Source organism: Carya illinoinensis, chromosome 2, assembly GCF_018687715.1.
Source record: "Carya illinoinensis cultivar Pawnee chromosome 2, C.illinoinensisPawnee_v1, whole genome shotgun sequence".
Taxonomy (NCBI): Eukaryota; Viridiplantae; Streptophyta; class Magnoliopsida; order Fagales; family Juglandaceae; genus Carya; species Carya illinoinensis.
This window is the reverse complement of record NC_056753.1, coordinates 26,816,077-26,829,021: the sequence shown is the minus strand read 5'-3', so window position 1 is coordinate 26,829,021 and position 12,945 is coordinate 26,816,077. Positions and strand designations below refer to the sequence as shown.

Here is a 12,945-nt window from a genome sequence, read left to right as displayed (position 1 = left end):
ATGGTAAAGTCAAGCTTGTAATATATATTTGTAGTGATGGTACTAAGGATATTTAATTTTGGTACTTAACTTGAGACTATTTAAAAACCTGCAATAATCTAGTAAGATTCTCGGTTACACTACAAGAAAAAGCACTTTTTCCGGCGATTTTAAATCGCTGCAAAAAATTAAAAATTCACCGGCAAATCTATTTACCAGCGATTATATAATCGCCGGATAATCGCCGTTAGTATTAAGCCACTTATCTATACTGCAGCGAAATTCTAAAATCGCCGCAGAATGTTCACTATTTGGCAGCAATTTTATACTCGCCGCTAAATAGTTAAAATATTAGAACTACATACCGGCGTTTCCAGAAACGCCGGTAAATAATTTAACGGTGATCAATAAAACGCCGGAAAATATATTATTTAGATACCGGCGTTTTCATAATCGCTGCGAAATAATTTAACGGCGAATTATTTATCGCCGGAATATATTTCTAAAACGGATAAATTATATACCGGCGTTTACGAAATCGCTGTTAAATCAATAGGCAGCGATTTCACAAACGCCGGTATATCCATTACACCATGAAAATTAGATACCGGCGTTTTCCAAATCGCCGGAATATTAATTGGCGGCGTTTTATAAATCGCCGTTAAATGATTTTACAGCGATTTGTTTAACGCCGGTGTCTATAGCAAGATTATGAAGTTATTTACCGGCGTTTTAAGACTCGCCGCTAGTTTATTTAACAGCGATTTATAAAACGCCGGGAAATAAATTTCCGAACAGTAATCTATGTTCCGGCGATTTTGTAAACGCCGCAAAATAACTTGCCCTTTTTAACATATAGAATGGCGATAAATAATTCGCTGTTAAATAATGTAACGGCGAGTATAAAAACGCCGGTATCTAAAATATCGTTTGGTGATTTATATCCCAGCGTTTGAGAAATCGCTGGAAGTTGATATAGCAGCGATGTCCTAATCGCTGGGTGTTAAAATAGTGGCATTAAACTATTTACCAGTGATTTTAATATCGCCGGAAATTGAATTACCTGCAATTTATTTTTTTGCAATTTTATTTATTCTGCTTTGTAAGTTTTTGGCGGCGATTGAAAAATCGCTGGAAAATCCTAAAAATCAGAAATTTTAATAGCCCAGTATTCCTACAAAGGTCTCATTTAAATGAGACCAATGAGTTCTCATTTAAATGACACCCACTAAGAATACCGGAAAATAAAAGTTGCGGCGCGGATTGTCGTTGTAAAAGCCTCTTATAATCGCCGCTAAAAAGCTTTTAATTAGAAGGCGCCAGCTTATTTTTAGAACTGCTCGGCGTGTTTCTAATCGCAGCCAAATGTATATATATGGCAGCGTTTTATTTTGCGGCGATTATAAACTCGCTGGGAAAAATATGATTTCTTGTAGTGTTATTTAAACCGACTGGTTAATTTGCAACATTAATTGCGTGATCGACAGTGGATTTTTCATTAATATATCCCGTTACTAGCAAAACCAGTCTTTTTTGAGGTTTTTAAAAGAGTTTGGCATATATATTTGGTTTGGATTCAAGCTTTAAAACCCTACGAGCTAGCTTTGTTTATGGATTAATCCAAACCAATTTGTTTATCCTTCACACGATCAATATTGCGTGGGCACATTCCAAGATCTCTGGCAATATTGTTTATCCTTCACACGATCAATTTCGTAGATTCTGATCTATTAGGTACCTTCCATCTCTATCTAATTCCTCATTTATCGATCATGGAGTTTTTAGTATATGGTTTAGATATTGCATATATGGAGTTCTCGAGCTAACATTTCCAGTTTGCTTCGGTTTGGATATATAAAAGCAAAACATAAAAATATAAACAATAAAATAATATCGCGCGTACGGATCACTAGAGCGAGCAACCATGATCATGACCATAAAATTTATACGACTAATTAACATGCATGAGATGCAGTGGAATTAATTGAAGCAAATAATAATAACAACAATAGTACTCTTTAATTAATTTTGCCAACTTAATTAGTAATTGGCACTCTTTGTTTCATTTTATTTCATACATTGATTAAGTTTACTAATTAGCCACAGACACGATCCTTTTAGCAACTGAGATTATCACCAGGAGCAACACCGAGTTGGTCGCAATACTGAGTGTAATATTGGATACGAGATTGGACAGCACCAGAGTTTCCTCCATTGCATTCAATTGCACCGTTAATGGCTCGAATGGTTGCACCAAACCCTTGGTTTAGGACTTGGTGAACATTGGTCATCCAAAACCATAAGGCTGTCTTAAATGAAATAACAGGGTCTGTGGCTACAGTTTCAGGAGAGTTTAATAAATCAACTCCAATGCTATTTCCAGCAGCTCCATAGTTGTAATTCCAAGTTAGTTGAAGTGGTCCACGACCATAGTATTTCTTATCAGGGTTGCATGGATACTGTGTATTGCTCTCATCACAATAGTCTTGCGAGGCACCGTTTATCTCTTCTATGTAGCACAAAGCTGCCCAAATATAAACAATTTGCTTTAATTTAATTTCAAGCTGTGAATATATTGTCGAATTAAAATCTAATATATATACATACAATATAACCATAGCTAGTAATGGACAAGAATGCTATAAATTAACCGGTATATATATGATCTATTCCGATTAATGATATTATATATATATATATATATACATATGTATGTGAGCTTAAAAGTAAATTAAAGATACACTTTCCATTTAAATATTTTGTGAATTCATTCATAGAAAGTTAGTGTTTTCATTAAGATTTAAGAAAAAAAGTATATAAATGTAAAGTTATATGTGCAATATTATTATGTTAATTAGTAATTAGATGCTCCAAATGATCATGACATCAATAAAATATCAACCGGATATCATGCGGTTGATTTGGTGCATAAGGTTGTATTATTATGTGATCATGATATCCAACTCGTTATAAAAAGTCTCTCACAGAGAGAGAGAGAGAGAGAGATCTTACATCCTGTCTCATGTGCAACATTAGCAAAGAAAGCAGCAACCTCACGCTTGGACTCTTCAGCAGAACCAGACCCGAATTGATTATACGAACTAAGAGCACTAAGGAAGGCAGCTCTTGTGTAGAAGCTCTTTCCTGGACAATCTCCACTCGCCTGATTTAGTATCCCATTAAAGAAATCATCCGTCACAATATCGGCCACGGTTTGACCCTCAACATTGCCGGAGAAAAGTGCTCCTGCTAAGATTACAACTAGAACAAAGGTTAGTAGATTCTTTTTCAAGGTGAGTGCAGCCATCTGGGAAGGTTAGAAAGAAGAATATTTTGAACAAGCTGATTGTGTGAGATCAAATGGGAAGTATTTGTTTGATATTTATAGCTAGTAGTAGTGCAGCTAGCTAGCTAACTCGCATGCAGCAAGTTGATCGGTAAACCATGTAGCTTAGATAGTTTCAATTCAATGATATCGTTATCATGACTCCCAGAAGGCGTGTATGATATGAGTCTTGTTGCTGGACTTTTGAGTACCGATGATTCATCTAGAATTATAACAGGCTGTAATTAATTAAATTTGTTGAATCATATTCTTGTGAACAAGTATTTCGTCAATCCCTTAATTAAAAATTGTTGAAAAGTTTCATTAATCAGATGTGCCCATCTATTATATATATATATATATATATGGTTTTCATTTCTCTAGCCTAGCTAGTTGGTGGTCCGTGCATGCATGGCCGGCCATAAATTAAAACTGAATTAAGCAACTATATATGCAAGAAAGATCAAGAAAAGTCAAAACGTCTATATATCATGTATCGAAAAATACGCATAGGTACAACCCTTTTTATAACTATCTATACAACTATGTTGTAAATAAGATATATTTTTGTAGCTTAATAATAGGGGTGGTAATATAGTCGTGACATGAAAATAAAATGAAATTAGCATATTTGTGTTTGATATAAATGAGTTGGGTGATCAAAACGGACTGATTCATTAAGACACGATTAATAAATAGGTAAATAATGTATCAACCCACTTAACCCATTATCAACCTGCATAACCCATTTAGATTTATTTCAAAATTATAATTTTATTTATATTTTTGAGTTGTAATATTAGTATTTGTCAATATGCTTATATTTTTATTATTGAAATTATAATTCTGGACATATACTTATATTTGTTATTGTAGGGTTTGTAATATTGATTTCATTATATGTTAAAATATGATAAATATTGATATTTTTTGTTAGTATATTCTCCTATTTTCTTTTTTAAATATTGAGGCTACTAAACAATCTTGTCAAATGGGTTATGCGTATTAGTTCAACTCATTTACATTAAACAGATTGAAATTAGTTGTGTCATATTGAGTTATTTCTAATTAATTATTGAGTAATGCTAAACAGCATATTGTTATTCTATTTTCATTCCACTATGTAAGATGTGTCATATTTATCACCAAGAGATAGATGATCTATTTATCACCAATAGATTATCTAATGATAATAAATATGTTATATCTTATATAATGGGATGAAAATATGATGGTAGTGTGTGATAAAATAGTCAAAACGAATAACACAACATGATCTGTTATTTAAATAGAACGGATTAGAGTTTTAAAATTTGACACGTTTAACTTAATAAGCCAGGTTTGGGTTGATCGATATTATCAAATGCCTATAACTTGACATGAATAATTGAACACGATCTGAAAATACGAATTATCACCCCTAATTAATAATGTACAAAAATAAAGTTATTTTACATATATATTTATATAGCTTCATTTTAAAAAGTGATTATAAAAAATATTTTTATATTATTACTCTTATATATGCCTAAAAGTATATATAAATAAATTTGAAAATTAGAACTTGTAACATTGTTATTATATATTCAAGTCCCAAATTGCCAAATCTTAATAATTAGTTGAAGTGGTCCATTTTCGAAGGGTCACGTCGATCATTGTCCCTACTTCCCTTCTAATAATTAAGTAGTACTCGATGGCCCAAAAAGTAATGCATCTTTTTTAAGTTTTTCACAAGAAGTACTCGTGGCAGTCCCACCCATGCATTGCTGATTTCTTCTCTCTTTCCCCCTCAAAAGTCAGAGTTTCGATCGATCGGTTTCTACTCAACCAATCAATTACAAGCTAGTGCTTTATCGTTTAGGGAATTGACATTAGGCAAAAGCTAAAATGCATTCCTTAGTCAAAATTTAGATAAAAAGCTTCCTCTTTATGTCCTCGATCGCCTTGGATTAATTATATGTTAGGAAAAGATCAATGCATTTTATCCGCTATATAGTCTTTCCGTTGATAGCATTTCAACTAATATTGGCTTAGCCAAAATAGAAAAATCGACTAGCCGCCTCATTAGTCAAGTTTTGAAGCTATAAAACTATTATTCTAGAAACTTCAAAACTTGACTAAGGAGGCGGCTAGTCTTTTTATTTTGATCAAATTATAAAGATATTTTACTGTAAAATAAATTTAACATATCAAATCATGTTAATTTAAAAGTTATTTTTATAAAATCCATTTGTAAATTTAGCATTAATGCTCCTATATATATATATACACACATATATACACATAGTGATGGTGGTATCCCTAGCTCCTCCTCCATCAACGCCTAAATCTTCTAGTGCCAATTAATTAATTGTCACGAATTTAGCATGTATAAATATATATATTGCAGACCACATGATTTTGATATGATCATAATTTAGATATAGAAACGATTTCATCTCATCGTTTTAATTTTTTCAATTAATTTTCATACAAAATATAATAAACAATTCAATTTTTTAAATTTTAAAATAATAATAATATTTTAACAATATTTTATTTAACTTTTAATTTTTATTTAAAATCACCTCTTCTCACTTCCTAAAATACACCTATAATATTCACATACATTCAATATTAATGATCTATATATGAAATTAAATTCCAGTAACTCGCGGGGTGAAAAGTGTCTCTAATTAATAGTCAACATGATTAACGCAAGTCCTTAGGCGCAAAAGGAAAACTCTGGCTGGCGTGCAGGCTGCTCCTAGCTAGCTAGTCAAAAATCAAGAGGACTGCTAATGATATTAATATACAATATGAATGCTGCGTGCAAGTCTTTGTACGTTTCTGACAATATGGCTACTTTCATCGTCGAGTCCCAACCCTCAATTAGCATCATGTACCTAGCAGCCAGCTTGCTTGTTTTAAATTTCTCGAAGTCAAAAGACTAGGATTTGATCATATCCGATATCTTCACAAGCGTCGGCTCTTCGATCGTTTCCCAGTCAACAAAACAAAAACAATGAAATGGGTTTTTACAACCCGAAAATCCGGTTCAATATTACAACTTCGGCTTTTTTATTTTACTTTTAAACAAAAATCTATATTAATAAATTTTATTCAATAAAAGTATAATACTGAAAAAAAAAATTTATTATCTAAAATGTTATATTCTATTATAATTTTTTCAAGAAAAAATGTTGAAAAAAATAAAATGATCAGCCTCAATTGAAGATAAAACTAGATGACCATCTAAAAAATTATTAAAAATTAATTTTGATAGATATTAAAAAAAATATGTTTCAAGTTTCAAACTTACTTCTAGGGTCCATCGATTATATGTAGTTCCAACTTCTGAATGTCGACTGGTTTGCCCTTTAACCGATTTTGGATGCAAACGAATGCTTCGACAGTTCTTAGAAATAATGAACTCCTAAAATGATCCAATATGCGTCCTTCAGTACTGAATACAGATTCTGAGATAACAATAAAAATTGGAGTGGCTAACATATCACGTGTTACCTCAGTAAGGATAGGATAATTAATTGGCGGTATTAACTCTCCACCCTTGTAAGACATCAAAACCAAGCAAGTCTTTTACACACACCTCAAACAAATATCTTTATAGCTCCGATCTAAACTTCATAACACCCTACTCCTCAAGTTATTTGGTGAACATGATCTGAAATTTAGTTGGAGGCAATGCCGGCTCATTATCAATATTTGTATTAGTAGTGCTTGGCCTCCCTTGAGCCACATTAGAACTCTCCCCACCAGTCACATGAAATGTGTTATACTGCTCAATCAGGCTACCTAAAATGAGTTTAACCATATCCTCTACCTTATCTACCAACTCATACCCTTCGCACCTTTGCAACCAAAACTTCATTACCATCATTTTATATCATAGATCAAGTTTAAAAGCAACATATATCATCAAGTCAAACCTATTTGTACTATCACACACTACAAGAGAATTAGTTTTGAGACAAAAAATTGTCTCAAAAAATCTGAATTTCGTCCCAAGAAGTTTTTGGAGATGAAAAATTTTTGTCTTTATTTTGTCTCAGAAAGTCTGTCTCAAAAACTTTTCGGAAACAAAAATTGATTTTCATCTCCAAAAAGTACTTTTAGAAATGAAATTGGGCAAAACCAGTCGAAACCGTTCGAACGGAATTTTTTTTTTTTTTAGACAAAAAAATGTAGTCTCAGAATCAAGTTCGAATGAAAAAATTTTTGTTCGAACAACATAAAATGTTAATTCAAACCAATAACCATATCTGACTAAAGTCATTTGAACTAACACATTTTAAGTGACTTTTGTTCAAAGAAAAATATTAACTGTTTGAACAGAAAATCTATTACGAAAATCTTCTATTTGAACAGAGTTTTGAAAAATAACATTATTCGAATGAGTATTTAATTGTTCAAATGAACGCACAGATTGTATTTTCTGATACATTCGAATGGATTTTTTTTTACTCGAATGGATATGTTTTTGTTCGAATGTATGCATAAATGATAATTTACCATTCAAACAGGTTATTTGAAGTTCGAACGATATTGATCAAACAAAATGAAATTTAATTAAAAAGAACATACTAATACAAATTGTAATCTATATACATCAATTGTTCAAATATTTACAAACATCATAAATAAATGCAATTAAAAAAATTAAATGAATTATGACTGTGGTGGTAGTGGTGATATGTGGTTTTGGGACATCATTGAATGGAATTGTTCAAACATTTTTTAGTTATTTAATTGTAACATCTCTTCTAATCTTGCCTCTAAATATGCTGCTTGATCTAATTGGGTCAACAACTCTTTTTTCCTTCGACCTTAATCGTTCTATCTCAAGTGCATTTTCCTCTAACTTCTTAGTGTTGTCGTCATTCAATCTGCCTTTAGAAGAGGATGAAAATATTGAGGATGGCTTCACACAACTTCCTAATCCCCTCAAATATTCAGAACGTGATCCAAGAATTTGAGAAAAGATTTAAGCATCGTTGACAGATGATTCATCAGATGGATCCGCAGTAGTTTCTTTAAGAGATATCATCTTGTCCTACAAAACGAAAAATATTAAAATTAGTCTAGATAACAAAAATATATTTAGAAAATGGAATTAATAAACTTAAACTTACAAAAATATATTTACCCACTTTCCTTACTTTCTCTATGTAGACACCTCTCGTAATGCCTCTAACTCGGTACTGGTTTACAACAGCTATATATACAAAAATTAAAACATATATTTTAATTAAATTATTTTATTTAAAAGATATACAGTGATAAAATAGCTTGTTCTGGTTCTGGTGATGTTGGCCCACCATTGTTGGCAGGTGAATCACACGGGGAGCTAGTAAGTGGTGGGTAGGGTTGCAAACGAACCGAATCGAGTCGAATTCAAACAAGGGGTCAAAAGCTCGTTTAGCATATATATCTACTCGAACTCGACTCGAGCTCGAAAAAGATTGAGAATTTCTGATCGAGCTCGACTCGTCTAGTGAAAATTCTGATCGAACTCGACTCGAACTCGAGTACAAAAAATACTCGAGTTGATACGAGCTCGAGTAGCTCGACTCGAGCTCGATTTAAATCAGACCCACAATTTTTTGTTTTTTATTTTTGTTGGCTGAAGTAAAAATGAGATTATTTCTCCTAATGAACTTTAACTAGAATTATGATAACATATATTAAATTGAGTTCTTAATGGTTATTAGACATAAATCAATGATTCATCACTTACCATAATATAATTAAAACTTACAAATAGGTAAAATAATAATTCCAACATATAAGATATCGTATCACAATAAATTACTATTTAAAATGGTAGATCACTAATTACAATTACAAAATCTAGCAAACTTACAAAAATAATAAATTATAATTTCAAATGATAAATCACTAATTACAGTTACAATTTCCAGCAAATTTACTAAAAGAATAAACTAAGTAGCTTCAAAAGTTTACAAACTTACAAATAATGCCCATTACAAATATAACACAATTCAATGACTTAGTTCTTAGTAGCTTTAGAGCTTGACAAATAATAATAAACAAAAAATTATTACAAATAAATTAGTAGATTGATAGAACAATATCAAAGCCTCCATGGCACACATTCAGAAATTTGATTAAAAATTAGACGAAATATTAAAAAACAAGCCCACTTACCTTTGTTTACAAATCTCTATCAAATAATAAATTCCATTTCTTTGATCACCAAGTACAAAAAGAAACACTACAAAATACCTTCTTATAATTATCCATATTTCTCCATTCAACACAATTATACTTTTACAAAAAACTAGGGCTGCAATTCAAGTAACTCAGATATTCAATTAATAAAATCACCTAGATCCAAGCTTCCAAAAAATCCCAAATTCCCAACCTTGTCTAGTTGGACAGCTTCAAGCCTCCAACCTCCAATGAGTCAATAAGTTTGATCCACAAAAATAATTACAACTTTTGTCTTAAATAACATGTTCTATCATTGTTCCTTGTAGTATTTCTACTAGGTCAATTCACAAAAAGAAAAAGAGATTAAAAACTAGCCAAATGCCAATCACCATCAACCTATAATGCAAAACACACACGATATAATTAGCAACATAATATAACAAAATAACAATTCAAAAATAAATAGCATTATACTAAAAGGCAAAAATATACAACTTGTCACTTGATTCCCCATCAAGGCAGTAAAATCTCCTCATAAGTTGGTTCTTCTCTCTAGAAAATGTAAGAAAAAATTAGTTAAGACAAGTTCTCAATAAGTTAAGACAAGTTATAGATGGCAATAAAAAATCATTAAATAAAATTATACTTACATTCGATGATTTTTTCAAACCATGAAGTACCCGAACCCAGTCAGCCCCACATAATAGCATTTCTACAGTTTCAACAGACATTGATGCACGATAAGGATCAATTACTGTACCACCAGCACTAAATGTAGATTCTGAAGCCACTGTAGTAATTGGAATTGACAAAATATCACGTGCCATCTTAGATAAAATGTGGTATTTTAGATCATTAACCTTCCACCACTCCAAGGCATCAAAATGTAAATCCGAATCCTCACTACAAATATAGACACCTTCCTCTAAATAAACATCCAAATCAGATTTCACTGGACGAATGGTATCATTCCTTCTAACGAATGATTCAAATATAGACTTGCCACTCATCACATTCTTCCCCACAACATTGATAGAGCCACTACAAGAAGAACCTATGTCTCGAGCATTTTCATGTCCACTCGACTCCACATTAGCTAAATTATAATCTTCAGCATACTCATCATACAGCTCATATAAGATTCTCAAGATGGTGTCTATGTTTTTAGTGGCTTCGGGTTCTGAATAAATTACTGGAAAACAAAATTGAACTAGCATCATCTTGAACCTTGGATCCAAAACAGCAGCCACTGCCATAAGCAAATTACATTCCCCCCAATATTTATCAAATTTTGTATTCATCTTCACAACCATTGCTCGTATGTAATCATTTAGGTCAAGAGACTTCTTGTTCAACACCTCTTTTATTCTCCATACCTCAGGAAGGAATAAGTTAGCAGTTGGATACTCAGTTCCTGAGATAATGTTTGTAACCTCATTAAAAACTGACAAAATTTGACAGACATTTTCCACTTTGGTCCAATCCTCAACACTTGGAACATAATTAAAGCCTTGATCTCTATCTCCATATCTCGGAAAGACTTCCCTAAACTCTAAGGCTGCAGCTAGCATTAGATAAGTGCTATTCCATTTGGTAGGAACATCCAAAAAAAGTTTCTTGCTTGGTAATTGCAATTGTTTTGCAATATCACTAAACTGCTTGATACGAGCTTCTGATGCAACCAAGTACTTCACCCCTTCTCGAACACAGTCGACAATTTTACCAATCTCACTTAGTCCATCTTTGACCAATAAATTTGTTATATGTGCGCAACAACGCACATGAAAAAGCTGCCCCCCGATAGATAACTTCTTTTTCAAACTGAAAACATCTTTGAGAACCCTTAAAGCTACATCATTATATCTAGCATTGTCCACTGTTATTGTAGATACTTTGTTCTCAATTCCCCAATCAATGAAACACTTTTGAAGAGCATCAGCAATAATAACCCCGTTGTGTGGTGGTGGGACATTACAAAAATTTAAGACTCTTTTTTGTAAATGCCAATCAGGATCAACAAAATGACAGGTAATAACCATATATGAGATCTTTTGACCTGAAGTCCACATGTCGGTTGTTATACTGACTTTATTCACACCTCTCAATATTGTCTTCAACTTCTTTTTCTCAATCTCATAAGTGGATTGACAATCATTTCTAGCTGTAGTACGACTTATTTTTTGCCAATAAGGAGTATTAGCTCTCATAAATTTATTAAACACCACATGTTCCATCATGGAAAAAGGATACTCGTGATAAAGTATCATGTGAGAAGCTAGTTCTCTTACCTTTTTCATATCATACGAGAAATTTTTTACAAGATTCACACATTCAGAACCCTTCATGTCAATAGTCAAAACCTTTTGTCTCTTAGAAGCAGCTATGTGTGGGAGATAACTAGTCAAGTGCCTATGAAAGTGAGTTGTAGAACCTGATGAAGAAATAGACAAGAGATCTTTGCAAAAGTTACACTCAGCTTTCTTGACACCATTCTTCTCCACTATTTTAAAATCTTTCCAAACTGCAGAAGTTTTCTTCCTAGGCTTCCTTTGGTATGCATATTTTTGGGGATCTATAGGGGCACTTGGGTTTTCTTCTCCACCAATAATACCATCAACTTCATTATTCCCATCATTACTATCACACTCTATAGCATTAAATTCTTCTCTACCAGTAATACCATCAACTTCAATCTCTACCAGTAGACTTGCAGATGAGCATTTAACAGTTGGTACTTGTTCAGACATGTCTAAACAAAAAATTTTAGACAAGTAGTGGCAATGTTAGACACAAATATTGCAGATTAATATTTTTTTAAGAAGAAAATGTAGCTACAAATAGCTAGAGTAAAAAAATAAAAATAAAAATAAAAACAGATGTCTTCGCTTAACAGGGCGCTCGAGCGCAGTGTCGAGTGCATGTCGAGCATTCAACTCTGCCTGAGTTCGCTTGAGCGCAGTTAAATCGCTCGACACTCGCTCGACACTGAGCTTGAGCGAACTCAAGTAGAGTTGAACGCTCGACACGCGCTCGACACTGTGCTCGAGCGAACTCAGGCAGAGTTGAACGCTCGACACGCGCTCGACACTGCGCTCGAGCGAACTCAGGCAGAATTGAACGCTCGACACGCGCTCGACACTGTGCTCGAGCGAACTCAGATAGAATGTGTCGGCAAACCTTCGCTTGACACTTCGCTCGAGCCAATGTTCCAGATCTCCCCCCCAACTTCACAACAGCAGAAGCAAATCCAAATGTTTTATCATTATGGAAAAGGTAAAGCTATAAGAATTATCAAATACCAACTTAAGAATCTTAAAACAAAATGAAAATTTGTTAACTTAAGAAAGATCAGACATCTATGAACCTTCTTAATTTGCCAACGCATAACAATGGATGAGTTAAAAAAAAAAAAAAATCTCCTTATGCCATTCTCAAACCTGTGAAGTATGCAGCTCAGTAGCCCCCAC

At 32.8% G+C, this 12,945-nt stretch overlaps 2 protein-coding genes across 2 annotated transcripts; both read right to left on the bottom strand.

The window, feature by feature from the left end:
* Window positions 1–1,976: 1,976 nt before the first annotated feature.
* Window positions 1,977–3,342, bottom strand: LOC122300597 (endochitinase EP3-like). Its single transcript, XM_043111373.1, has 2 exons — window positions 2,992–3,342; window positions 1,977–2,503 (listed from the first exon to the last, which is right to left on the bottom strand). The coding sequence occupies exons 1-2, from the start codon at window positions 3,284–3,286 to the stop codon at window positions 2,097–2,099; spliced, it is 702 nt and encodes a 233-aa protein (XP_042967307.1). The 5' UTR covers window positions 3,287–3,342; the 3' UTR covers window positions 1,977–2,096.
* A 6,499-nt stretch (window positions 3,343–9,841) lies between these two features.
* On the bottom strand, window positions 9,842–12,225 carry LOC122301830 (zinc finger BED domain-containing protein RICESLEEPER 1-like). The gene is made up of 2 exons (XM_043113201.1): window positions 10,129–12,225; window positions 9,842–9,874 (listed from the first exon to the last, which is right to left on the bottom strand). Exons 1-2 carry the CDS (start codon window positions 12,223–12,225, stop codon window positions 9,842–9,844), a joined length of 2,130 nt encoding a protein of 709 aa, XP_042969135.1.
* Window positions 12,226–12,945: the final 720 nt, after the last annotated feature.

Coding starts and splice junctions, on each gene's coding strand:
- LOC122300597 (XM_043111373.1), bottom strand. CDS start 3,286: ATGGCTGCACTCACCTTGAAAAAGAATCTACTAACCTTTGTTCTAGTT. Junction 2,504..2,991: donor TGTTGCACATGAGACAGGAT/GTAAGATCTCTC, acceptor ATATTTGGGCAG/CTTTGTGCTACATAGAAGAG.
- LOC122301830 (XM_043113201.1), bottom strand. CDS start 12,225: ATGTCTGAACAAGTACCAACTGTTAAATGCTCATCTGCAAGTCTACTG. Junction 9,875..10,128: donor GTTTGAAAAAATCATCGAAT/GTAAGTATAATT, acceptor TTTGCATTATAG/GTTGATGGTGATTGGCATTT.